Source organism: Delphinapterus leucas, chromosome 1 (assembly GCF_059928025.1).
Source record: "Delphinapterus leucas isolate spDelLeu-1000000601 "Yukka" chromosome 1, BTC_Dleu_Yukka2, whole genome shotgun sequence".
In the NCBI taxonomy this organism is placed as follows: Eukaryota; Metazoa; Chordata; class Mammalia; order Artiodactyla; family Monodontidae; genus Delphinapterus; species Delphinapterus leucas.
The window spans coordinates 76,435,073-76,462,680 of NC_143129.1; the positions used below are offsets into that span (position 1 = coordinate 76,435,073).

Below are 27,608 nucleotides of genomic sequence, written 5' to 3' on the forward strand. Positions count from 1 at the left end.
TTCTTTATACCAGTGTTGAAGTTGAGGCCTAAAGAGGCTAAGTACTTGACCAAAGTCACACAACTAATAAAAGTTGGGGCCAAGATATGAATCCAGGTTCATCATGTCTCACCCCTCCGGAGCTGAAAGATGATAGAAAGGTCCCAGGGCTAGGTGACAAAGGACATAAGTGCCACCTTGACACTCTTTATGTTCCCATTGTGCCTCATGCCTATGTCTACTTTGGCCCTTACCACATTTTACAAAGTCTTTAAAGGAGATGCATTTTATTTATTTTGTGATACTTCTAAGTTCATGGACATTGCCTGGAATTGATGTTCAATACAAACCCCTAATTAGAGAAAGAAACTATTATAGATATATAGAAAAATGTTGCTGTAAGAGAAGAATGCAGACCATTCCACATAATTCATCCTATGTCTGTTATTTTCACCTCCTAGGAAGGCCAACGGTCATTTATTCACAGATATCATGAGTATGATGAAGACAGTGATGCCACTGCATTCACCTTTGTCCTTGCTCATCTCTCAGTCAATTTGGGTGTCTCTTCCACAGGGAAGCATCTCCTGATTCCCCAGAACTGGGTCAGATTTCCCCCCCACTGAACTCTAGGAGCACTTTTCACTCTGTATTTAACTCCCCGTTAGCTTTTCTGTCTCCCCACTAGAATGAAAGCTTATCGAGTCTTGCTTACCACTGTGCTCCCATCACCTGGCACCATGCCTAACATACAGTTATATAATCAATATGTATTTGTTGAGACATTCATTCCTTTAGCAAATTTTGGATTCTAGGACCTTAAGTTAAAAATTTCACAGTCCATTCTCCAGGAAGAAAGTGATGAGGCTATAATTTATTCGTTGCTGCCTGCTCAGACCAAAGTTTGTGGCTTCCTCTGAGACAAATGAGTCAGGATATTTTCATATATGTCAGACAAGGTGCAAGTTGTCTTATGATTCAGATACTTCATCATATACAGATGGTCATCTGGAGGTGGTCCAGCAGAGTCTGTCAGGGGTCAGAGAAGGCATTTCTGTATTGAATGAGAAGTTTTCCGGCTCAGGAGTGATTTAGACACATCCTTGGATTATGTGAATCTCAACAGAACTGCAGTCTTACCTGATGTCTGGTAGCAGAGAGAATAAGTTGCAGTTTCCTTGGAAGGCAGAGACTGGAGCTTTCTGAAAATAAGACAACTAAAGCCTTGAGGGGCTATTCACACCAATATATCAGAGCAGTACTTAAATTTTTTTTTTATCATATGTTGACTTCCGTCATTGAGATTTTCTTACACCTCGTAACATAACTGTTCGGTATTTTAAGAAAGATTCCCCTACTTCCTCCTTTCACTTTATTAACTCAACCAGCTGTACTCAGAGGAACAACTTGCTGAACTCACTCTCCAGCGCTGGGAACTGGCCTGTCTCCTATGAGATGCTCCTCAGGACCCCAGAGCAGACTTCCATGCTACTGTGGGCATCCTTGTTGGTCCTCGGTAAGTAGTGGGGGAAGCCTCTGTTTGCTGGGAAAACGGAGCCTCTCCACAGGCAAAAGACCTCTCCTCTGTGCTGCTGAAAAAATGGATTTTAATCTCATTTAGAACAGCAGAAAATGAACAAAGGGGAAAGATATTGATACAATGGAATGAGAGGGAAAAATTATTTCTAGTAATGTGTTCCTTGTTTGCTTTTAATTGCCTATGAAAAATTCCTCTTACCCCCCCAAAAGTGGGCTTTTTTTTCCGTGCAGAAAACTACAATTAAATTTGGTTACCTTTCTAATTACAGATCATGAAAACCAAGAGTGAAAGATGAACTGAGTCCCTTGTGAAAGGACCATGTTCTGACCGTGAGCTGATGTAGAATGATTTTCTGCTGAGAATAGTTATTTCTTTCTTGTATTCTAAGATCAAACCTGCTCTGATGTTCGCAAAGAACATGAGAAGAGGAGAAATAAGACAATTTCCCTTTGATTTTTCTTCCCTGCTTGCCAATATTTGTTCAAATGAGACACTGATTTTCTAGTAGCTCAAGCTTAGGGAAATAAAGACCAGTCAGTCATTTGTACACCGAATTTTGTTAAATGTGTTTGCCTTGTTCTCAGCTATATCTCCAGACTCCAATTAAGAAAGGAAGAGTACGGGGCTTCCCTGGTGGCGCAGTGGTTGAGAGTCCGCCTGCCGATGCAGGGGACATGGGTTCGTGCCCCGGTCCGGGAAGATCCCACATGCCGCGGAGCGGCTAGGCCCGTGAGCCATGGCCACTGAGCTTGTGCGTCCAGAGCCTGTGCTCCGCAACGGGAGAGGCCACAGCAGTGAGAGGCCCGCGTACCGCAAAAAAAAAAAACAAAGGAAGAGTTATTAGTGTGACTGGCACATTATGGGAACTCAGTAAATAGTGAATGAATAGCTATATGGGGCATAGCATGGTGCGGGGCAATGCAGAGTATGCAGGGACACGGAGGACATGGCCTCTGCCCTCAAAAACTGACATTCTGATAAAGAAATCAAAGGACAAATAAAAGAGCATTTGACATGTCAATACAAGAAAATTATTACACAATGGATCATAGGATAATGATAATTAATTATTCTTGCTGAGCGCTATGTCAGACAGTCTTCTAAGAATATCCCATTGTATTAATGTATCCAATCCTCGAACAATCAATGAGCTGGAACTTCTATAAATCCTGTTTTACAGATAAGGAATCTAAGGCATAGAGACGGTCTCTTGCCTTAAGTTTCATGCAGTAGTAAAGTGGCAGAGTCAGGATTCAAACCCATAATCTGATATTGGAGCTGTGCTTTTAACCACTGCCCCATACTGTATGTCCAGTTATGAGTTTCAACTGAGCGGGAATGGGAGGGGTTCTGAATCAATAGAAAAGTGAGGGTGCTGCAGCCTACAGGCATCTCAGAGGGCTTCATGGAGGAGGTGGGATTTTATCTGGGCTTTGATGTGTGAGTGTAACTTGCTTTTGCTTCATAATGAAGGAGGAGAATAACACTCCAGTCAAGAAGATAGTGAAGCCAAGCCTCAGCAGCAGCCACAGTCATGTCAAAAAAAACAATTACAGCAACCTTAATTGACGACTTACGAATTTAACTCATTAAAATACGGTCATGAGGTCAGTTTGATGGCCCCCATCTTACAGAGGAGAAAACTGAGCCGTGGAGGTTTTGTGTAGTTTGCCCAGGGTCACACAGCTAAAATTCAAACCTGTTTCTTCCTGAGTCTGCAGCCTGAGCTTTTGGCCATGACGTTATCTTGTTTCTTCAGGGTGGGTGGAACTGGGCATGTTTCTCCTCCGTTTGGCTGGAAGTCGAAAATGGGCGGGTGAACTCTCACGGTAGAATGGTTTGGGACTCGTTGCCTTGTGCTGATGCCTTGCTCTTGACTCTCTTGCAGCAGCTCCAGTCAGTGGACCACTTGGTAAGTCCATCTTTTCTTTCCCTTTCTCTTTTATGTTTCTGGATATCTTTTATTTACTTTCTATTTTTTTTATAAGGGTGTTGTTTTCTTTTTTTTTTTAACATCTTTATTGGGGTATAATTGCTTTACAATGGTGTGTTAGTTTCTGCTTTATAACAAAGTGAATCAGTTATACATATACATATGTTCCCATATCTCTTCCTTCTTGCATCTCCCTCCCTCCTACCCTCTCTATCCCACCCCTCCAGGCGGTCACAAAGCACTGAGCTGATCTCCCTGTGCTATGCGACTGCTTCCCACTAGCTATCTACCTTACATTTGGTGGTGTATATATGTCCATGCCTCTCTCGCGCTTTGTCACAGCTCACCCTTCCCCCTCCCCATATCCTCAAGTCCATTCTCTAGTAGGTCTGTGTCTTTATTCCTGTCTTACCCCTAGGTTCTTCATGACATTTGTTTTTCTTAAATTCCATATATATGTGTTAAGATACGGTATTTGTCTTTCTCTTTCTGACTTACTTCACTCTGTATGACAGACTCTAGGTCCATCTGCCTCATTACAAATAGCTCAATTTCGTTTCTTTTTATGGCTGAGTAATATTCCATTGTATATATGTGCCACATCTTCTTTATCCATTCATCCGATGATGGACACTTAGGTTGTTTCCATCTCCGGGCTATTGTAAATAGAGCTGCAATGAACATTTTGGTACATGACTCTTTTTGAATTTTGGTTTTCTCAGGGTATATGCCCAGTAGTGGGATTGCTGGGTCGTATGGTAGCTCTATTTGTAGTTTTTTAAGGAACCTCCATACTGTTCTCCATATTGGCTGTACCAATTCACATTCCCACCAGCAGTGCAAGAGTGTTCCCTTTTCTCCACACCCTCTCCAGCATTTATTGTTTCTAGGTTTTTTGCTGATGGCCATTCTGACTGGTGTGAGATATCTCATTGTATTTTTGATTTGCATTTCTCTAATGATTAATGATGTTGAGTATTCTTTCATGTGTTTGTTGGCAGTCTGTATATGTTCTTTGGAGAAATGTCTATTTAGGTCTTCAGCCCAATTTTTGATTGGGTTGTTTGTTTTTTTGTTATTGAGCTGCATGACCTGCTTATAAATTTTGGAAATTAATCCTTTGTCAGTTGCTTCATTTGCAAATATTTTCTCCCATTCTGAGGGTTGTCTTTTGGTCTTGTTTATGGTTTCCTTTGCTGTGCAAAAGTTTTGAAGTTTCATTAGGTCCCATTTGTTTATTTTTGCTTTTATTTCCATTTCTCTGGGAGGTGGGTCAAAAAGGATCTTGCTGTGATTTATGTCATAGAGTGTCCTGCCTATGTTTTCCTCTAAGAGTTTGATAGTTTCTGGCCTTAAATTTAGGTCTTTAATCCATTTTGAGCTTATTTTTGTGTATGGTGTTAGGGAGTGATCTAATCTCATACTTTTACATGTACCTGTCCAGTTTTTCCAGCACCACTTATTGAAGAGGCTGTCCTTTCTCCACTGTACATTCCTGCCTCCTTTATCAAAGATAAGGTGACCATATGTTCGTGGGTTTATCTCTGGGCTTTCTATCCTGTTCCATTGATCTATCTTTCTGTTTTTGTGCCAGTACCATACTGTCTTGATTACTGTAGCTTTGTAGTAGAGTCTGAAGTCAGAGAGCCTGATTCCTCCAGCTCCGTTTTTCGTTCTCAAGATTGCTTTGGCTATTCGGGGTCTTTTGTGTTTCCATACAAATTGTGAAATTTTTTGTTCTAGTTCTGTGAAAAATGCCAGTGGTAGTTTGATAGGGATTGCATTGAATCTGGAGATTGCTTTGGGTAGTAGAGTCATTTTCACAATGTTCATTCTTCCAATCCAAGAACATGGTATATCTCTCCATCTATTTGTATAATCTTTAATTTCTTTCAACAGTGTCTTATAATTTTCTGCATACAGGTCTTTTTTCTCCTTAAGTAGGTTTATTCCTAGATATTTTATTCTTTTTGTAGCAATGGTAAATGGGAGTGTTTTCTTGATTTCACTTTCAGATTTTTCATCATTAATGTATAGGAATGCCAGAGATTTCTGTGTATTAATTTTGTATCCTGCAACTTTACCAAATTCATTGATTAGCTCTAGTAGTTTTCTGGTAGCATCTTTAGGATTCTCTATGTATAGTATCATGTCATCTGCAAACAGTGACAGCTTTATTTCTTCGTTTCCGATTTGGATTCCTTTTATTTCCTTTTCTTCTCTGATTGTTGTGGCTAAAACTTCCAAAACTATGTTGAATAAGAGCGGTGAGAGTGGGCATCCTTGTCTTGTTCCTGATCTTAGTGGAAATGCTTTCAGTTTTTCACCATTGAGGATGATGTTGGCTGTGGGTTTGTCATATATGGCCTTTATAATGTTGAAGAAAGTTCCCTCTATGCCTACTTTCTGGAGGGTTTTTATCATAAATCGGTGTTGAATTTTGTCAAAAGCTTTCTCTGCATCTATTGAGATGATCATATGGTTTTTCTCCTTCAATTTGTTAATATGGTTTATCACATTGATTGATTTGCATATATTGAAGAATCCTTGCATTCCTGGAATAAACCCCACTTAATCATGGTGTATGATCCTTTTAATGTGCTGTTGGATTCTGTTTGCTAGTTTTTTGTTGAGGATTTTTGCATCTATGTTCATCAGTGATATTGGCCTGTAGTTTTCTTTCTTTGTGACATCCTTGTCTGGTTGTTTCTGGATATCTTAATGGCTATCCTGTATCTCAAATACTTGTAAAAAGAGGCCTTGTTGTGCCCACATCATTTTCTTGAGGACTACGGGCAGGTGAAAACATGTCTTACGACTCTGACCCTAAGAGTTTGGGAGTCACACTCCTGGTTGAAACCTGGCATCATGCTGGATGATCTTGGAGACAGGGCTGGGATACATGTCACAGAATTCAAGGAAACGGGGTGTCCCCGCCTGATGTGGGATTCTAGCCAACTTGACAGAATGCGTAGAATCCTAAGAGGGGAAGGACAGAAATAAGCCATTACCTCATTGGGGGAGGATGAGGTGCAACCAACTTTCCGGCTTCCCCATGTCCCCCCAAGCGTGACAGAGCCATGGGCAACCAACTCATCCCGAACTTCAGCATTCTGTGTAGACATTTCTCTATTAATAAGCTCAGATCATGATAACTTTGAGCCCCCATCCTACTGGTCAGCAGAAAGTTCAGCCTTCTGTTGGGAGCTGTCTCCACGAGTTTTGGCAATACCTGCTGATTTGTCCAGCCCACCCCCGCCCCCCATCCAGGGAGCTTCTTATGGTCAGCCAGCTCCAGCCAGTGGGAGCCACTGCCCCTTGATGCACACCATCCCCTGCAGCTTCTGGGCCTGTGATTCTCCCCCTCAGTGCTGTGGCTACAACCCATTTCCCACAAATCTCTGCCTAAGTGGGAGGAGATCTTAACTGGACTAGGTTTTGTTAAACATTCTAGGATGGAGAAATAAAATACAGAGAGTGTCAGCTAGTAGATGTAGCTAATCTCAGAACCCATTGACTCAGTCCCAACCTCTTAAAGACGCTGACAAGATGTGTCTCCCCCTGACCACTGTACATGGCAGGGGCAACTTACTTGGACCAGCGAGGAATAAAGCTGCATACACCAAAGAAGTTCTCCCTTCCCTCCAGTATAAGACCTACTGCCCAGTCTCCATTTCCCTAACCCCAGATGCTTCCCAGGAACATAAACAGTGCAGATTTCCATTCTCTTTAAGAGAAACACAACCCCGTACTCACTGGGGCGTAGTATATCTGTATAAACCTCTAGAGAAAGAGAAAGGAAAAAAAGTCTGCAGAGACACATGAATGTTTCTATAATCGAACAGAACATTTAATTTCTTTATTTAAAACAAGCGTTCAGGTTATTCTACAGTTTTTGCCCCCAAACAGAGTATTTCCATTACATTTGGGTACAATTCTAAGGCATATTTGGGGCAGTTCTTACAGAAAAAGGTAAGAATATTTAAAGTCTCAAGCTTTAAAAAAACAATTGCTTGTACGCCCTTGAATACAGACAGTTCTCCTTACCTGAGTATAAAAAGTACTAAGATAAAAACACACTTAATTTATTCCACTTATGATTTTATGGTAAATTGCATATCCCCAACAATGAGATTTTATTTTTGGAAAAAAGACAATACAAATGGAAATAATGGTTTTATTTTCTACATCACAGAATTTAGATTACCAAGGCAATTTGTAGAACAAAGCATGAATCAAATGTTTTTTGTGTGGTTTTTTTTGTTTTGTTTTTTTTTGTATGTGATAGCTGTAGGAAACTAAAACTGCAAAAGAGCTCCCCTGCTATGCTTCTCTCCTTTCATCATAAAGGAAAAATCTTCCCTCAGAATCCTCACCCATTAGTTCACTCCTAGCTTTATTCCTCTGACATCTCCTTACTCAGAACTGTGTCACGTGGCTGGGCAAGTTAGTGCTTCTGTTTTTCAAACCCGCTGGTGGGCAACAGGCTCAACAGAAGGACATTGGGACTAACTTTCAGAAGCCAAACAAATATTTTCCCTATCATTGTTTGCTCCTCTTCAACTGTTAACAAATCTTGCTTTACTACACTTGTCAGTGGCTTTGGGAGCCAACAGAGCTGTGGTCCCACAACACTTTCACCACCTTCATGAATTACTGCATCTTTGGCAGAATCTGAAGTATCACTTTACAATAAATTTTCATTGTATACACAATGAAGGATTAGCCTATCAAAACATTGATCTTTGTGCAGGCTAGAAAATAGTAGTGTTAAAGGGGTAAGAATGTTTGAGTGGTTGTTTCCAATAGTGAATAATTTGGTCTGTGATTACTTTTATTATGTCAAGGAAGAAAACCTTTTTTTTTCTATCCTCTTAGGTTTTCATAATGAGGGCCTGCAAATTAAACTGACAAAAGGCAGACTAGCAAGAGAAAAGACAAATTTTTTTATTAAAAACTTACGGGAATACACAGAAAAATATAAACTAAGGAGGCAGTTAGAATTTGGGACTTATATAACATCTGGATAGGGAAAGGGGCAGGTGAGAAGGCTACTTACTGGAAAACAAATGATTTTTAGGAAAGATAAATGGGCCCTTAAGAGAATAGATGGGAGCTATGCTGGTTTTGTGACAAGTTCTGCTTTAGGTGTGGTGCCAACTTCCAGTGTCTGGTGATAAGAGCTGATCATTTATTTGCTCCTGGGGAGGTGATTTATGACAATTGAACTCTTCACAGGCTTTGCTTTTAGGCAGATAAGAGAATTCAGAATAAAAAAAATAAAATCTATTCTCAAATGCCTTCAGCTCAAAATAATTTTTATGCCACAGTGGTAGATTCATCCTCCAGTTACTAACTCTCACACCTTGAAGCTACAAAACTTAGGAAATAAACTCAGATAAGAAAGAGCCACAATAATGGCTGCAGGAAATAAAGTTAAAAACAAAATCTCCCAACCCAGAAATCCTCTCCACAAAGGTAATAAAGAAAGCAAACACTTTTAGCATTGAAGAAGCATTAAACCATATGCTTAATAATAAACATGCTCATCACAGACAATCCACCAAGAGATTGCAAAGACAGAAAAGGATCTCTCACTCTTATATTGCCAAGGGGATTCAGCCCATTACATACATGTTTTCAAGATTAAACAGTAACTAGTTCTCAAGCAGGAGGACTTGACAGCACCTTTTGTCACACATAGTTTATCCTAAATTTATCATGGTTATTGGCTTTTTTCCAGAGGAGGAATAAACATCTCATATCTTTAGGACTGGAGGTAGTCTTGCATACTGCAACAAGGTACCTACCAAAGGTAAATGCTTACCCTGCCACAGGAATGGGGAGACAGGATCCAGGGGAGCTATCCCGCTAGACGTCTGCATTTCAAAAAGATGGCTCCTGGGGCTTCCCTGGTGGCGCAGTGGTTGAGAGTCCGCCTACCGATGCAGGGGACACAGGTTCGTGCCCCGGTCCGGGAAGATCCCACATGCCGCGGAGTGGCTGGGCCCGTGAGCCATGGCCGCTGAGCCTGCGCGTCCGGAGCCTGTGCTCCGCAACGCAAGAGGCCACAACAGTGAGAAGCCCGTGTACCGCAAAAAAAAAAAAAAGTTGGCTCCTTCTTGAGAAAGATGTTCCTGAGTTATGAGACTGGCAAGAGGCTTTTTAGCCATTATAAAGATTCACATACATTTGAAAGAAATTCTGAAAGAAAAAAACAGAGGGAGAAGTTGTTTCCCTTATTTTCAACAGGGAGAATTAAACCTCTTATCTTTAATTTGTATTGATATTTACCCTTACATTCTCCAGCTTCTGTCCATTAATTATTCAAAGATCTTAAGGCCTGATTTTATGCAGGGCCCACATTTTATTTTCATGAAAGAGTATCTTTGGGGTGTGGGGAGTTAGAAGCACCTAGTTCCCAACACTCATACTCTTTGTAGTTATTTCAATATAATTTTCACTTCAGACAACAGCCTGCTCACCCCTCCCCTACCTACTTCTTGTTGGAAAAACATACTATGGACCCTTTTCCATAACTGCGTAATTGACCCCAATTCCTATACTCCCTCCCTCTACAATCCCTCACCCCACCATATGGCCACGCCACACAAATGCTCATCTAAGAGAGGTGTGTGTAACATGAAGAGCCCAGGTGGGAGGGAGTTCAGGAGGAATCTACTTGAGGACCTGGCCTGTTGGAAAAGGTAAGGGGGTTTGCGAACCTCCCATCACTGATCTTCTGTGGTGAGTAGGTCCTGCTGGGGTTGCCCTCTGAAAGGTTAGTCTGTTTCTGTAGACCACAGAGCAGTTGCTGCACTCCTGGGTAAGGTGAACACAGCTGGAAAACTTGAAACCTGGGGAAACAGCAGCCCCGCCGGGGGGCCTTTCAGAGACTCACCAAAGCTGGGTGCTTCAGTCCACTCCACACAAGCCACTGCAGTGGGGACTGCAGACACCTCCACCTCAGACTCATTTCTCTTCTCCCCAGCTGCTGTACCCAAATCCATGATTTCCCTCCAGCCTCCATGGACCACTGTCTTCCACGGAGAGAGAGTGAATCTGACTTGCAATGGATTTCACTTCTATGCACCAGAGAAAATAAAATGGTACCGTTTGTACTCTGGAAGACAACGTCCAAGTGAAACCCAAGGAAACACCCTCGAGGTTCGTGATTCTGGACAGTACATTTGCCAGGCCCCAGGCTCACTCCCGAGTAACCCTGTGCGCTTGCTCTTTTCTACAGGTGAGAAAGAAGGTGAATTAGTTAAAACATTGGAAGTGCTTGCAGTACATCTTAGCTCCCTGGATTTTCCAAGAACTGAGACCCTTCATTCTACTCTAACTTTGATCTTTCAGGTTCATGTCCCCCCTCACTGTCTATAAGTGTTTTTCAAACTACTATTGACATTAGAGTTTAAATGTCTGATATTAATCAACAGACATTCTTACACACACAAAGAAGGAAGTTTTAGTTTTAGGGGATTCAAAAGTGAAGCTGTCTTAGGTCCTGCCTTCAAGGGCTCTACAGCCTCCTTGGGGAGAACTTACGTATACATGAATGTACTAAGCACAAAATAGAAAGTGAAAAGTGCCATAAAATAAGAATTCAGAGGTGGGAAATCTCCAGCCTCAGGGCTTGTGTCTTCACCTGTCTTAGGATATGTCCCTTCTCTATTTCAGAAAATTTAGATCACTCCTCAGGCATTGGTCTATAGGAGCAGGCATTCACTGCATCGTCTCAGAGAGAAAGGATAGAACTAGCCTGTAATCAGAATCTGAAGAGCATGAGAGCTTCATGAGTGGACCGCATTCACGGTCCCTTGACCCTGAATTTGTATCTGTGACCATAAGCCCTCTGCATAGCGCACTCCAATGCACTGTAACAATTCCCAGTGTATTTCTCCAAGAACTACGTCTTTGACGACTCCTGTTCTGTTATTTGGTGAGCAAGTCGGTGTTGATCTTCTCCGTAATCAATGATGTCAGAGATTCGGTCACACCTCCTCTCAGCTTTTCCTCTCCACATTAGAATCCTTATATTTCTGAATCTGTCCCTGAATGGTTAAATAGACGTGTTTAGGATTTATTTAGGAATTGTATCTGAAGCAGGTCAACTGATTTGGAAGGAAATGAGTGAGCTTGAGTCAGGAGACTAAATCCTGGGGGAGAAAAAAGGAAGAAAAAAAAATCTCTGTAATTCAGGATGCACAGAGGAAGGAGTGCCTCAATGACAACGTCTTATCTGTGTGTGGTTTCCAGCCTCCTTCATCCTCCAGGCCCCACATTCTGTGTTTGAAGGTGACCAGTTGATTCTGAGATGCCGGAAAAGGGGGAGAGAGAAACTGACTACTGTGAGGTACTTTTGGAATAGAAAAGTTATTTCTGATTCTAATAAAAGCTTGGATCTTCTGATATCACAAGCAAGTTTAAACAACAGTGGCTGTTACCAATGCACTGGATCCTTGGAAAACAATCGTGTATTGAGAACAAGTCTCGCAAATATTCGAATTCAAGGTAAACACTTCATTTCATACAAATTTGCTTAGCAATGTCAGGGCAGGGTAAATTGGGCACATCCGCGGGGATCTATGTAAGTGGTGTTTTTTGGTTTTTGGTTTTTTTGGCTGTGACGCTCAGCTTGTGGGATCTGCTTAGTTCCCTGACCAGGATTGAACCAGGGTCCTCGGCAGTGAAAGCACAGTGTCCTAACCACTGGACCTCCAGGGAATTCCCTATATAAGTTGATATCATAACAAACTCTGGAAATATTTGAGACCACGTCCTCTAAGAGGCAGAGAAAGTGGAACAATTTGACTTAAATAATCCTGGGAAAGAAAAATGTGATAGAGGGGTCAATAAGTTTGTCTTGCTGGGTGTCTGAAGTTTTCCAGAACCGCGAATCCAAGCCTGCCTCATACTGAGAACTTGATTCACCTCTTCTCTCTAGAGCTATTTCCACGTCCAAAGCTGAAAGTCACAGACTCCCAGCCTAGAGAGGGGAATTCTGTAAACCTGAGCTGTAAAACACAGCTTCCTCTAGAGCGGTCGGACACTCGGCTTCGCTTTGTCTTCTTCAGAGACCATGGGGTCATCCTCTCAAACTGGAGTGCGTCCCCAGAACTCCAGGTCACAGCCATCTGGAGAGAAGACTCAGGATCATACTGGTGTGGGGCCATGACCAGCGGCATCCACAAACGCAGCCTTCCACTTCAGATTGACGTGCAGAGTGAGTGCTGGAGAGCCGGGCAGTGGTGTCTCCCCTGACTGCTCCTTCTGGCCCAGTGAGGGTAGGGACTGCCCAGTACAGATGGATTTTTTCATCCTGACAGAGGCACCAGGCTTAGACTGAGAAGTGAGGTAGATAATAAAAGAAATACAGGATTTCATTTCCACCTCTATTTCTCTAAAAACTTAGTCTTTCTTTGAAATTCTAGCACCTTGAAATGACAGAGGTGATTCACGGAGGCAGATACAAGAGTTGGGCAAAACAAAATGAAAACAAGAAACAAAATTCTCTGCTACTGAATCAACAGATTCTAGGATGTCAGATCTTGGGGCAAACTATTTAGAAGACACATATCCACAGAGGTGGACCCTAACCAGTAACAACAAACAGTGTGATGTGTAAAACAGAAGAGAAGGACATACATACACACAAAGATAAATACAATGAATATCAGCTTGTCTTAGGTACCAAAGCAGAACTTCTGGAAACGGATGTGGTCTAGGTCAGTGTGATGATAGCCACTATTGCTATTACTTCTCCCAGGTCAAAATAATTCACACTGACAACTAGGAAAGGACATAAAACCCAAATGATTTTTCAGGGAGACCCAATTTTTCTCTCCTGGAGTCTGGATGGAAAGGTTTCTACATTTAATGATACTCTAGGTCCCAAATCCACAGTCTATGAGCTAGAGTGCTAACACCTGCAGAAGAGTATATCTTGAAGTCCCATAAAAAGTGACCCTGTCCAACATCCCAACCCTGTCCTCCTCTCACCATGCCCTCACCTGTTGTCTGTGTTCATACAGGAATCCCCGTGTCTGGAGTGTTCCTGGAGACCCAGCCGCAGGGGGACCCGGTGGTTGAAGGGGAGATACTTGTCCTTGTCTGTTCTGTGGCTGAGGGCACGGGGAACACCACGTTCTCCTGGCACAGAGAGGACACCAGGGAGAGTCTGGGGCAGAAAAGTCAGCGCTCCCAGAGAGCAGAGCTGGAGATCGCTGTTATCAGGGAGAGCCACGCAGGGGGCTACTACTGCACAGCTGACAATGGCTACGGCCTCATCCAGAGCGAGGCGGTGAACGTCTCTGTGAGAAGTAAGTCTTAATCCCCATTGACCTTATTTATTCTCAGATTTCTCAAATTAGGGGTGGGCATAGCCAACACTATCTTTGTGACTCTAATTTTTCTATTTCCATTTTGCCATTTTCCACTGCGATATTCACTTTTTTCCATTAAATATCAATAATTCAGGTTATAAGGAGGTACTACAGTGAGGGAATGCTGGCCAGGGGCCATTTCATCTCTTGGGGATGATTCTGTGTGCCTGTACGCTGATCCATTGTGTGTTGCTCTCAAACAGCAGTCTTCTGTCATTAGCAGTGTTTTAGGGTAGGGTATAGCTCCTTCACCCTAAGCGTCAACTATACTCTCCTTTTGATAATCCTCCACAGGGCCAAAGACATAAAACATCCCTTTTCTCCATTACTGTAGGTCTAAGAGTGTGTCAGTACCAACTTGTATGCAGGTCAGGAAACTTACAAGTACCAGGAGCGAATACAGAGCCCCATTATGTCCACAGAGGAGATAAGCCTTCCTTTGGGATAGCACAGTCGTAGCTTATATCTTTACCTTCCTCTGTCTCCAAGGAGTCATACTAGGTCAAGCCAGGTTCCCACTCAGCTCCCCTGGGACTAAAGAAATGGTTTCTATGGGGCTTCAACTCATCCTCTATCTAAGGTTCAGTTGCATCCCAGGCTATCCAATAAAGCTAGTTTTATGGAGGAACTACTGGAAAGCTAGATTTCCCTGCTTTCCTTTACAGTAAAGCCCCTTAAAAGAGTTATCTCTACTCACTCTCTTTACTTCTGTTTTCCCTCAAACCCATCACCTTGAGCCTTGCCTCACTCCAATGGTACTTCTATACCTATTCATCAGATACCCCTTTTAAGGTTTTTTTTTTCTTTTTACTGGATCCCCATCACATTTTTAAAAAATAAATTTATTTATTTTATTTTTGGCTGCGTTGGGTCTTTGTTGCTGCGTGTGGGCTTTCTCTAGTTGTGGTGAGCAGGGGCTACTCTTCGTTGCGGTATGTGGGCTCCTTATTGCAGTGGCTTCTCTTGTTACAGAGCACGGGATCTAGGCGTGAGGGCTTCAGTAGTTGTGGCACGCGGGCTCAGTAGTTGTGGCTCGCGGGCTCTAGAGCACAGGCTCAGTAGTTGTGGTGCACGGGCTTGATTGCTCTGTGGCACGTGGGATCTTCCCGGACCGGGGCTCGAACCCGTGTCCCCTGCATTGGCAGGCGGATTCTCTAGATCTTCCAACTCTAATACACCTGCAAGTCCAGATAGCTCTACCTTCAAAGTATCACCAAAATATGACTAATTCCCACCACTTCCACTGCTACCACCTGATCCAAGCCACCTGGATGATTGCAATAACACTCTGATTTTCTGCTTCACCTGTGGCTCCACACAACCTGTTCTCAACACAGTATCAGAAGGAACTCTCTAAATCATAAATCAGATCATGTTACTCTTCTGCTCAATATCTTCCCATGGCTTCCCATCTCCTTCAGAGGGAGAGCCAATGTCCTCTCAATATCCCACCAGATCCTGATGATCTGGCTATCCTGCTGTTCTGAGCTGATGGCCGACCACTGTCTCCTCACCTTCTCCACTCTAGCCACCATGGCCCCCTGTCTCTTCTTCAAAACTTCCAGTCACACTCCAACCTCAGGGCCTTTGCACTGCTCTTCCCCAATATCTTCATGCTCATCCCCTCACTTCCTCCAGGACCTTACTCACTTTCTCAATGACACCTTCCCAGCCACCCTATGTAACATAGCAGCTCTTCACCAAGGCCCTCCCTCTCCAAGTCTTGCTTGATTCTTCCTCACAGCATGTGTCACCAACTGCCATGCCATGCAGTCTTTTTCTGTCTCTTTCCATGCCTCCCATAGTAGCCTCATAAAGGTAAATCTCTATTTTGACCATATTTTATCCCAAGTGCCTATTCCACTGCTTAGCTCATATTAGGCATTCAATAAATATTTGCTGAATGAATAAGCTTTGCACATATCATTTTTGCTTATCGTAGTCATAATCCTAGAAAATAAAGATATTATCATCTCCATTCTACAGAAAAGGAGTGTGAAACTCAGAAAGGTTTGGTAATTTGCCTATGGTCACAAAGCTTATACCTGGCAGCCCAGATTTGAACCTCGACACAATCTTTTAGCTCAGAAAGACAGAGATCTTTCCCTCTGTCTGACTTGTCATACTTAGCATAATGCCCTCAAGCTTCATTCATGTTGTTGCAAATGGCAGAATTTTCCTTCTTATGGCTGTATAATATTCCATCATATTCACCTTCCATCATGATGGAATATTATTTATATATATATATATATATATATATATATATATACCAGATTTTCTTTGTCCATTCATACATCGATGAACACGTAGGTTGCACATGTCTTGGTTATTGTAAATAATGTTGCAATAAACATGGGGATGCAGATATCTCTTCAAGACAGTAATTCCATTTCCTTTGGATATATACATAGAAGTGGGATTGTTAGATCATATAGTAGTTCTATCTTAAAAAAATTTTTGAGGATCTTACATACTGTTTCCATTGTGTTTGCACAGGTTTACATTCTCACCAACAGTGTACAAGGATTTTCTTCTCTCCACATCCTTACCAACACTTGTTATTTCTAGTCTTCTTTTTTTTTTTTAAGTTATAGGGAGTAAAGTTTATTTTGGCAGAGAGTGTTAAACAAAATTAAAGTTGCATACGTTAGTAACATAACTCAACGTCCTTAATTTAGTGTAAGTGTGACACATTTTCAGGCTCCAGACGCGCAGGCTCAGCGGCCATGGCTCATGGGCCTAGCCGCTCTGCAGCATGTGGGATCTTCCCGGACCGGGGCACGAACCCGCGTCCCCTGCATCGTCAGGCGGACTCTCAACCACTGCGGCACCAGGGAAGCCCAATTTGACTGTTTTTGCTTATGCTATGATTCTAAACAAACTTTATAAAAAAAGCCATTGTAACAGGTGTGAGGTGCTACCTCACTGTGGTTTTGATTTGCATTTCCCCAATTAATGATGTTGAACACCTTTTCATGAACTTGTTAGCTTTTGCATGTCTTCTTTGTAAAAATGTCTATTCAAATCCTTTGTCCATTTTTAAATTGGATTATTTGAGGGTTTTTTTTGCTATGGAGTTTTATGACTTCCTTATATTATTATATATTAACCTCTTAACAGATACATGATTTCCATGTATTTTCTCCCATTCTATAGATTGCTTTTTCATTTTGCTGATTATTTCTTTTGCTGTGCAGCAGCTTTTTAATTTGTTGTAGTACTATTTGTGTATTTTCACTTTTGTCGCTTGTGCTTACCGTATCCTATCCAAAAAGTCATTGCCAAGGCTAGTGTCAAGGAGGTTTTTCCCTATGTTTTCTTCTAGGAGTTTTATGGTTTCAGGTCTTACATTTAAGTCTTTAATACATTTCAAGTTAATTTTTATGAGTTGTATAAGATGGAGGTCCAGTTTCATTCTTTTGCATGTGAATATCAAGTTTCCCCAGCACCATTTATTAAGAGATTATCTTCTCCACTGAGTATTCTTGGCTCTCTTATCCAATATTAGTTGACAGTATATGCATGGGTTTATGACTGGCCTCTTGATTCTGTTCCACTGATTTATGTATCTGTTTTTATGCTAACACCAATTTGTTTTGGTTACTCTAGTTTTGTTATATAGTTTGAAATCAGGAAGTGTGAAGCCTCCAACTTTGTTCTTTTGTTGCAGGATTACTTTGGCTATTTGGTGTCTTTTGTGGTTCCACACAATATATATTTTGTAATTTCTGTAAAAAATGCCATTGGAATCTTGATAGGGATTGCAGTGAATCTGTAGATGACTTATATAGTATGGACATTTTAACAATATTAATTCTTCCAATTCACAAACATAGGATATCTTTCCATATTTGTGTCTTCTTCAATTTTTTTCAGCAATATCTTATAGTTTTCAATATACAGGTCTTTCACCTCCTTGGTTAAATTTACTAGTAAGTATTGTATTATTTTTGATGTTATTGAAAATGGGATTGTTTTCTTTATTTCTTCTTTGGGTAATTCATTGTTACATGGATAGAAACACAGCTGATTTTTGTATGTTGATTTGGTATCCTGCAACTGTAGTGAATTTGTTTATTAGCTCTAACAGATTTTTTGTGGAGTCTTTAGGATTTTCTTTATATAAGATCATGTCACCTGCAAACGGAGACAATTTTTCTTCTTCCTTTCCAATTTGGAGGTCTTCTATTATTTTTTTCTTGCCTGATTCCTCTGGTTAGGACTTCTAGAACTATGTTGAATAGGAGTGGTGAGAGAGGACACCCTTGCCTTGGAGAATGGATCCAATGGAAAAATCAGAATTCCCCAACAATTTAGTTTATTCCTTCCATCAGTTTCTTTCCCACCTCCCCTTCAAAGACTCAGGCTTCTATGAGGAAGGAAACTGGTGGCATTTCATTGTGGTGTCCCAATATATTTTTTTAATGGAGAGCAATCTCAGAGTTACTGCTGGTTCAGCTAGTGCCCTAATCAGTGGTGATATTTGCTTTCTTTCTCAGGCAGGCTGCTGTTCCAAAGTTAGGTGCTGCCAAGCCGCTGTTGCATAACATCTTTCCAGATGTCTAGGGGAAATTTCCAAAAGGCCAAAGTACAGAATAGAGAGATAGAGAGGCAGATGTAGATTTTCCCCCAAATATTAATTTCTGAAATGATGTCTGGGGGTCAGTGGAGGGAGCTGTCTACCTTTCTCCCCTTTGCCACAATCCACCCAGGCTCTTGTCTTCTACCCCTTCACAGTGAGTCACTTCCTGTCTCATGCAGGCTCAGGGCTGTGCTGCCCACAAGTAGAAACCTGCTTCCTGTGCCACACCAGTCCTAGCTTAGTCCTCAAAGGCCCCCATGAGTCCTCATCTTTTAGATTCTTCCCTCTACCAGGGCTCAAGGCCCCAGCCAAGCTGAGGAAAGGTTCCAGGGCTCCAGGCCCTAGACCCCTCCCGTGGAGGCTCATACAGGCTTTTCCCCTCCAGGCACCCCAGGGAAAAGAAGAGGCCTTGTTGCCGCGGGAACCACTGGGGGGACATTCAGCGTTCTCCTGGCTGTGGCCCTGCTGTTTTACTGCTGGTACCAGAGGAAACTAGGTTTGTGTTCTCTCTTACCTTTTGCTAGAGCCCATGCCCTGTCCCTGCCTCAGACACCCCAGCTCATCCCAACCTCAGTAACAGCCACGCCACCGTTCTCTACCTCACCACCCCAGCGCTCATAGACACACTCATACTCTTCCTTGAAATGGCAGTTTCCTTAATAGGTATCTAGTCTAATTTACAAAGCCTCAAGTGGAAAGGTAGGGAGGAAATAAACATTTTAATGTGAAGTTTCAAAAACTTTAAATGGTTTCCTTGAGTAGTTTCTTTGGTCCAAACAGACTGGTCAACTAGATGCTTCAGCCCACCCTACATCCCCTAGAAGTGGACAATCAAAATAAACTGGAAGCCCCTATGAAGAAATGACTGAGAATGGGAGCTGGCTAATCTTTATCCTTCTTCTTCCTCAGAGACTTGCCAGAGTCAAAGTCTGAAACGAGCACCTTGTGCTCCAATGGCTCTGCTCTCCACAGGTCAGGCCACTGCCTCCCCCTCTACTTGGTGGAGAGAGTTTCTCCCTGGTGCTATCTGCCATGTGCTTCCAAAGGCTTCTTGCTTTAACCCAGGTCAGGGTAGTTTCAGATGCCAGGAAACCTGGTGTAGAAGACAGGCACAGAAATTTTTCAGCTCTAGTATAATTACCCATCCTTCATCCCTGCCTTTTAATTTAATTCAATTCAACTCAACTCACCAGATCCTTCTGAGCACCTGCTATGTGCCCTGCACTGGGCTGAATGTAGGGAGCTTTGGACCTTTGACCATGAGTCTCCTTAACGAGCTTGAGACTGAGGTTCCTCTGGGCATAACCACAGATGTTCCTGGAAAGCCATCTACAGCCCCTCACTACTCTGCAAGAAAGACAAATTTGGCTGTATTTAGTATTTCCTGAGGTAGATCAACACAGCCTTGAACCTTAATAAGTCTCAAATAATTGCATATTCAACATAGAAATGTGTAGCCCTGTCCCCAGCAAGTTATATGCTTTGTTCAGTTCTTTTTCACATGGTTTTCATGAGAATATGGGACTGGGCCCATGTTTGAAATAACTTTCTGATGACCTCTCTTAGGCAGTGCATGTGTGTGAAATATTTGAGAATGAGCTCCCTCTGCTGACACAATCTGCCTTCGTTTTATTTTGCAGGAGATGGTTCTCTGGGAGACACAACCAGGTGAGGCCTCAGCCTTCTGGTTTCCGAAGAATAAAATGTGCAGAACTGTGGGGCTGCAAGTTTAGGCTAAGTGATTTCTCTGTGTCCCTGTGTCTAGGTACTCCCGTTTTCACATTCCTTAAAATGGCCACAATCACAGCTTCCTAGAATCCTTCTAATAGTTTGTATAATGGATTTTGCATGTATTTAGATCAGTTTCTTATTTGAAATTTATCTGAATGGATGATACCAAAGGTTATAGATTTTCTAGGTTGCTGCAGAATATTTCTGGTGCAAATAGTCCTATAGTTAGGCAACGTGTTACTATAACTATGTATAAAATGACTGTTAATTCTAGACTTTCTAGAGGAACCTCAGCTTCTAGGAATCTTCTTTTTGCCCCACATGTGCTCCTATACTCATCAGATTTTGTGTTTTTAAATTTGGTTTGGAAAATATGGTCTTCTTCTGTCTGTGTCAGTGCCTCAGTCTTATAGTCAGGGACCTGGAGCATGGATTATGTCTAATTTCTTCTGGAATTGTCCAGATAGAATGCTTTGAGGACACTTCCTCCAGGTGATGAGGCTGGGTTTTTTTAACCAACTGAGAGTCACCATTCTATCTATGAGATCATCATTCCTATGATGTTAGAGACTCTTCTGGCCTTGTTCTGCTGACCTCTCCCCATTCCTTTTTGTCTCTGTCTATCCCACTCTTGTGCATATTATAATGTTCCAAGGATGATCCTGTGTTTCTGTGCCTCGCAGGAGACCCCTGACCCTAGGCCCAGGAGTGTCCTTCCATCCCATGTGCCCTGCCCCAGTGGAGCTGCAGCAGTTGTATGGCAATGGTAAAGATTTCCTGGTAGGAAACTGCTCCCAGCCTGAGCCAGGGGGAGGTACTTTGTTCTGAGGCCTGGCAAAGGCCCCTGGTCTCCCTAAGTATCCCAAACCCAGACATTCACAACAAATAATTGCTTAGGAAGAAGCACCTGCAGCATACCCCACTGACTGGGACAGCTTAGAAAGTGTTGCTTTTTCTGTTCTCAGTGCACCCCAAAGAAAGAGACCTGGTATATTCTCAGATCCAGATTATTCAGCCTGGGGAACAAGGAGAAGGTAAGTCACTGGGGAGAGATTCTTGCTGCAAACTATATTCATTCATTTGACACATATTTACTGAGCACCTCCTATGTGATGGGTACTGCTTTAAGTAAAGGGAGTAAATCAGTGAACAAGGCAGATAAAAATCCCTACAGTGTGATGCTTAGATTCTGAAGAGAGAAGGCAAACACAGAAAACTACATAACATATCTTTGCTGATGATCAGAACAAAAATTAAACATCCTTCTAACAGATATTATAATCATGAAGGTGTATGTACAAAGATTTCCCTTAAGTAATGAATGAATGATTGCAACGCACCTATTATGTGATAAGGATTTATATGCATTATAATATATAAAAATATACATATGTATGTATATGTTTAGTTAATCCATATAACAACCCTGTGTAACCAGTATACTGAACAAGCAAGACTCATGACTTAATTACAAAAATCTTCCGTCTCCCACTGTCTGTTTAAACTTTCTTCTGTGAGAGATCTTCTCGGGCACTCTGGATGAAAATTCTGGCAGCCAAAGTCTTTACAAAACATTATCTTAGACAATAGACAGTAGGTGGACACTTTATGTCATAGTCTCTATTAAGTAACTAGAACACCTAGTTTGAAGATGTTAAGCAAAACTTTCCCCTCTCCTAGTTCAGGGAAATTTCAGAATGGAAGCTGGCAGTGGTAGGGATGAGGGGGAGGACGAGGCAGAGTTGGCCTCTCTGTTTCTTTGGTTGGCTTCCCCTAATTAGCCTGGAGAAAGAAGTGGGAAAGGAGTTACTTCAGCTGGTATTTTGGAAGCTGGCTTCTGCCTCTCTGGGATGGCAGATGGTTAAGCAGGCACTCCCCTGTATAAGGTACATGTGTGGTCTCTTGAGGTTTCCTGCTGGACCCCTCCTTCCTAAAATTCCTTTGGCACACCTGGTGCATTTCTAATTCCAGGAGTTGTTTGTGACTCCTTCATTGGCCTCACCTCCAGTCAATCACATCCAGCTTCCTGCTGCTGGATTCCCTTGGTACCTGGAGGCCCTATTGAACAGGACCCAAGGTGACCATACTCCTGCTTGTTCTGTCTCCCACGTGGACCACATCTGTCCTTGGGGACACCTGGGAATTTCAGGTCCTTGCTGACCCACAGCTTTCTTCCAGTCCCGCCACCAGTCATGAGTCAGAGCTCTCAACGCTCTAGATAAGGGTGTTGAAATATTTTTTATTGTTATCTGCAGTAAGAAGTGCAAATTGTACCGTTAAGCAGTGTGAATGTGCACACACTCACACACACAAACACACACATAACTGAACTAAAGTTTTAGGAGACAGTACTTAGTGTGATGCACTCTGTTTCCTAATCTACTCATTGATTGTTTTAATCAGCTTTATTGAGGTATAATCGACATACAATATAATTCTCTACGTTTAAACGCACAGTTCAAATTATTTTAGTAAATGCATCCATTCACAGAACCACCACCACAATCACGACGTCGAACATTTCCAACAGCCCAGAAAATCCTTTCATGCTCCTTTGCAGTTAATCTCCCCCCAGCTCCACCCCTGGCACCCACGGATCTGCCTTCTGTCCTATAGTTTTGCTTTTCTATAATTTCATATAAATGGAATCTTATGTAATGGAATCTTTAGGTCTGGATTCTTTCACTTAACATAATGTTTTGCAATTCATCCATATTCTAGCATATCATAAGTAGTTCACTATTATTTTTGTCATGTGAAAAGCTATGCACATTTAATGTATACAACTCATGAGTTTGGAGATGAATTAACACCAAGGAAACCATCACCACCATTAAGGCCATAGATATATACATCATCTTCCAAAGTTTCCTTCCACACACTTGATGATGATGGTGCTGTGTGGTAAGAACACTTAACATAAGATTTACCTTAGCGAACTTTAAGTATACAATAGAATATAGTTAGCTGTAGGCACTATGCTGTATAGTAGATCTCCAGAATTTATTCATCCTTCGTAACTCAAACTTTGTACCTTTTGAGCAATACCTCTAGTCTCCTTTCCCCCAGCCCCTTGGAACCACCATTCTACTCTCTGCTTCTATGAGTTGGAGAACATACAGTATTTGTGTCTTTCTGTATTTGGCTTATTTTTCTTAGAATAATGTCCTCCAGGTCCATCTGTGTTGTCACAGAAGACAGGATTTCCTTCTTTTTTAAGGTGGAACAATATTCCATTGTGTGTGTGTCTGCGTGTGTCTGTGTGTGTGTCATACTTCCTTTATGCATTCATCCATCAGTAAACACTTAAGTTGTTTCCATATCTTGGTTACCGTGAATAGTGCTGGGATCTCTTCAAGATCCTGATTTCAATTCCCTTGGATATGTACTCAGAAGTGGGATTGCTGAATCACATGAGAGTTTTACTTTTAAATTTTTAAGAAACCTCCATACAGTTTTCCATAGTAGCAGTACCAGTCTGCACTCCCACCAACAGTGTACCAGAACTTCTTTTTCTCCACATCCTTGCCAACACTTGTTATCTTTTGTCTTTTTGATGATAGCCATCCTAACAGGTGTGAGGTGATATCTCACTGTGGTTTTCATTTGTGTGATTACTGATGTTGAGAACCTCTTCAATAACTGTTGGCCATTTGTATGTCTTCTTTAGAGAAACATCTATTCAGAACCTTTGCCCATTATAAAACTGGGTTATTGTTATTGTTGTTATTTTAGCTATTGAGTCCTACGAATTCCTTATACATTTTGCATATGAATCCCTTATCTGATATATGGTTTGTAAGTATTTTCTTCCATTTTGTAAGCTGCCTTTTCTACCTGTAGCACCTCTCCAGTATTTTTGTGCCTAGTAGAAATTTCAGTTGTAACGTGATCCTGAACATGGTTTACAAATGAGGTTAAGGACTTTTACAAGGTCACAAGCCAGTAAAAGACTAAGTCTTCTGTTTTGCTGTAAGATTTGCTGTATATAGTGCCTATTGCTCTATTTGACTAACATGCATCATCTGAACACCTGCTTTGTCTGTTACTTTGGTTTCTCAGCCATCCCCACTAATCAGGACCTTTTGAATGATAGAACTGCCACCAATTTGATTGGGTTAATTGGGTACATCTTATAGAGTCACCTTGATCAGTTGCTGCTCTTCACACTCTGCCCTTGACATATTTGTCAAAACACCACTGACGCTGAGCACTCTTTTGGTGGACGAGTTATATTTTAGGCACTTTACGTGTTGATGATCTGTAGCAAGATTTCTTCACCAGTGCCTCAGTGTTTGCATGAAGCCCCTGAAACTTTATGCAAATGTCCATGCATATGTCTATTGTTCTGGGGAGGGAGTACATAGCTTCTATCAGGTCATTAAAAAGATCTGTAAATCCAGAAGGTCTATGGTAAAAATATAATGAAAACAAAAGAGTTCCAGGATGCATCTTTTTTCCCAAGCTCTATCTCTCCATAAAATTACTATATATAGCTCTCATGATTCTACCTTCTCTGAGATTCTTAATTTCTAATATGCAGGATATGACAAATCATACCTGCTAAACTCTTCTCTCACTATGGCTCCATCTCTAAGAAACTTTGGCAATAAAATCAATAACCAGAACATACTAATGCAAGAGAATTTTTCTCACAGGGCAGACATTTGAAGAGGTCTAGTGGGAACTTGCAGAACAAGCAGGGGTTGGACTTCAAGGTTGGTAAGATGGAAGTTAAGAGAGGCAAGAATTGTAGCTAAGAGAGAAATTATCTCTTAACATCTGGTAAAGGAAGGGAGTGAGATTTCTTTCTGTGGTATTAAGGGAGCCTGAAAAGGACATGCAGAGGGCTGGGTTAAGAAATGGTAAAACAAAGTCACACGTGTTGTAGGACATGTTGGGGGTCGGGGAGGAGAAAACATGACAATCAGTGCAAAAGGCCTAGTGACTCCCAGATTCTGGGAAACAAGCTATAAGACTGAGTTCTGAGTGGATCCAATACTCATAGTTCAGTGGTTTCCTTTTCTTCCACAGGAAATACCTTCAGAACATCTCTAGAGGACCAGGTGAGTTTCATTTCCTGACTGTTTTCTCTCCCACTACTGCTTATAACCCCATACTCCTTCTCCTTCCAGTTCTTCTTCTACCTTTTTTCCACCCCAGCATGCCTCAATTCTCTACTCTGAGGTGAAGACACAGCTCCAAGATGATTCAGCTGGAAAGGTCGGCTCTAAAGATGAAGATATCATGGAAAATTACAAGGATGTCCTACTCATGTGACTTGTCCCTGATCCCAAGACCCAGCTCAGTGCAGTCCTTGAGGTCTCTAGACTGACCAACTAGTTCCAACTTGCCGGTTCTTCTTGCCCATGTGCATTCACTCCCAGGACTTCTGATTCACCCACTCTGATGCCGTGATGGGAAAGCCCCTCAAAGACGTCACTGAAATGACCAGGGTCCATGGTTAAAAAAAGAGCCTGTGTACCTGCTCTGAGCCTAACCTAATGTGTTCCCTAGGGTGTGATTTAGGGGAAAGGAATAAGGGGGGAGAAGGACTGCTGCTGAAAAACAGAAGCATAAATTTTGGAGAACTGGGATTTGCATCTAGACAGAAAGGACCAAGTGACTCAGGTCTCTGTTTAATACATCTTCAACAATTCTCCCACTGGGGAATCAGCTGCATCAATTAATTTCACTATGAGTGGCTGCATGTGTACTTTACAGGTAATGCATAACCCCATCCCTCCTGCTTACACTGTTTACACTGTCAAGATTCAGTTGCAGGCAGAAGAATCCATTCCAAGTGGTTTACTGATAAAGGAATTTAAGTTTATATTAACTACTTTGAAAAATCATTAGAAGACCTGAAGAAGCAGGCTCTAGACTGAGTTTCCAAAAGCAAAAGCTAATTACGTTAATGTTATTAGGGACAAAGATTTTTAACATTGGAGACAAGAAATACAAATATAAAATTAAAAAGTTAAGTAGGTAACTTTAAGTAACCCCCAAAACCTAAATTTGAATTGGAAATGTTAGTACAAACTGATGACAAACCCTGTCTTTTTTTTTTTTTCAAACCCTGCCTTTTAAAAAAATTATTTATTTCCTAGTTCTGTCCACTGGAAATGTCTAGAAATAATTAACAACTCAATAACAATGAGCACCCATTGCACATGTTGTAGTCTCTAAATACTATTCCCTACTCAAAGGATACAGAGCTGCCTTTCTTGTAGGAGCTGTATCTTTGAGTTATCAAATAGGTGATGTTAGAATAATTCTTCCAATAGATGAAGAAAGACTGAAAGAAACAGAAAATGACTATTTTGTGTGAACGTTTCATGCTACTGATCAAGTTGACATACAAAAACCAGCCTAATATTATGTGCCTCCTGATGGAAGTATCCAATACCACCTACAAAGTATTTATGCCTGAAATATCAAAACTGAATCCACTCAAGTCGCTAGGTCTAACTACCAGTTTACAGGAAATAAATGGGACAAAGGACTATGTTAAATAGCACCATGGGATTGCAATCAGAAAAATCTAAACTATGGAAAAATTCTACAGGACAAATGACCTGGTTTCTTCAACAAACAAATGACTGAAGGAAAGAAGGAAGGAAGGAAAGAGGGAAGACCTATAAATTAAATGAGACTTGAGACATGTCAGTCAAAAGGAATAAGTGAGGCTGGACTCAAACAAATTAAGTTAAAAAGGAATTACTTATGGAATACTAAATGAAATTTGTACATTAATATAAAGAAATTATGTTTGGATAATTTATGTGTTTGAAGAATTTATGTGTTTTGGATATAAATGATAGTATTGTGGTTATGTTTTTATTAAAAAATATTCATCTTTTACTTCATACTGAAGTATTTGTAGATTAAATGATATGCTTTTGTTTGAAATAATCCAGTAATGAGAGGGTGGGCAAGAAGTGGATAAGGGTATAGATGAAACAAGTTTGGTCATGTGAGCACCGCTTCTGAAGCTGGGTGGTAGGTACATTACAGGAGGAAGGAGGGTTTATGCTGGCCTCCGCTTTTGTATGTTTCAAATTTCCATGATAAGAAGTTAAGGACTCCCCATCTCCCTTACTCTGCTTTACTTTTTTTCTCCACAGCACTTATCCCTTTAAAGTATACTATACAATTTTCTTATTTATTATGCTTATTGTATGTCAGCCCTCTAGAAAGTAAGTTCAGGGCAACAACCTTTGTCTTTTTTGTTCACTGATATATCCCAAGCACCTAGAACAGTGCCTGGTACATTGTAGGTGCTTAATAAATACTTTTGAATGAATGAATTACCTATTTCATTGAGGAGAATAACCACCCTCTCCAGAATGGAAGAGCTCTAATGTAAACACTCTACTACCATGTAACAAGCTGGCCCCCCCATGGATCTGGCAGTTTATCAAACTCCGTCTGGCCTCTGTATGTGTCAGG

General features: G+C 41.5%; 1 protein-coding gene across 3 annotated transcripts; it reads left to right on the plus strand.

The window, feature by feature from the left end:
* The first annotated feature begins 969 nt into the window (after nt 1-969).
* FCRL4 (Fc receptor like 4) lies at nt 970-26,979 on the plus strand. Of its 3 annotated transcripts, XM_089913315.1 has the most exons (13): nt 970-1,495; nt 3,408-3,431; nt 10,444-10,698; nt 11,715-11,969; nt 12,403-12,681; nt 13,490-13,777; nt 18,811-18,921; nt 19,335-19,445; nt 20,066-20,093; nt 20,840-20,922; nt 21,122-21,190; nt 25,191-25,222; nt 25,320-26,979. In XM_089913315.1, the coding sequence occupies exons 1-13, from the start codon at nt 1,435-1,437 to the stop codon at nt 25,434-25,436; spliced, it is 1,713 nt and encodes a 570-aa protein (XP_089769441.1). In that variant the 5' UTR covers nt 970-1,434; the 3' UTR covers nt 25,437-26,979. The 3 variants fall into 3 exon arrangements, with proteins under 3 accessions (XP_089769441.1, XP_022415059.2, XP_022415057.2); XM_022559351.3 differs by lacking the exon at nt 19,335-19,445 and having other exon boundaries at nt 971-1,495; nt 25,292-26,979; XM_022559349.2 differs by lacking the exon at nt 19,335-19,445 and having other exon boundaries at nt 1,350-1,495.
* The last annotated feature ends 629 nt before the right edge of the window (nt 26,980-27,608 follow it).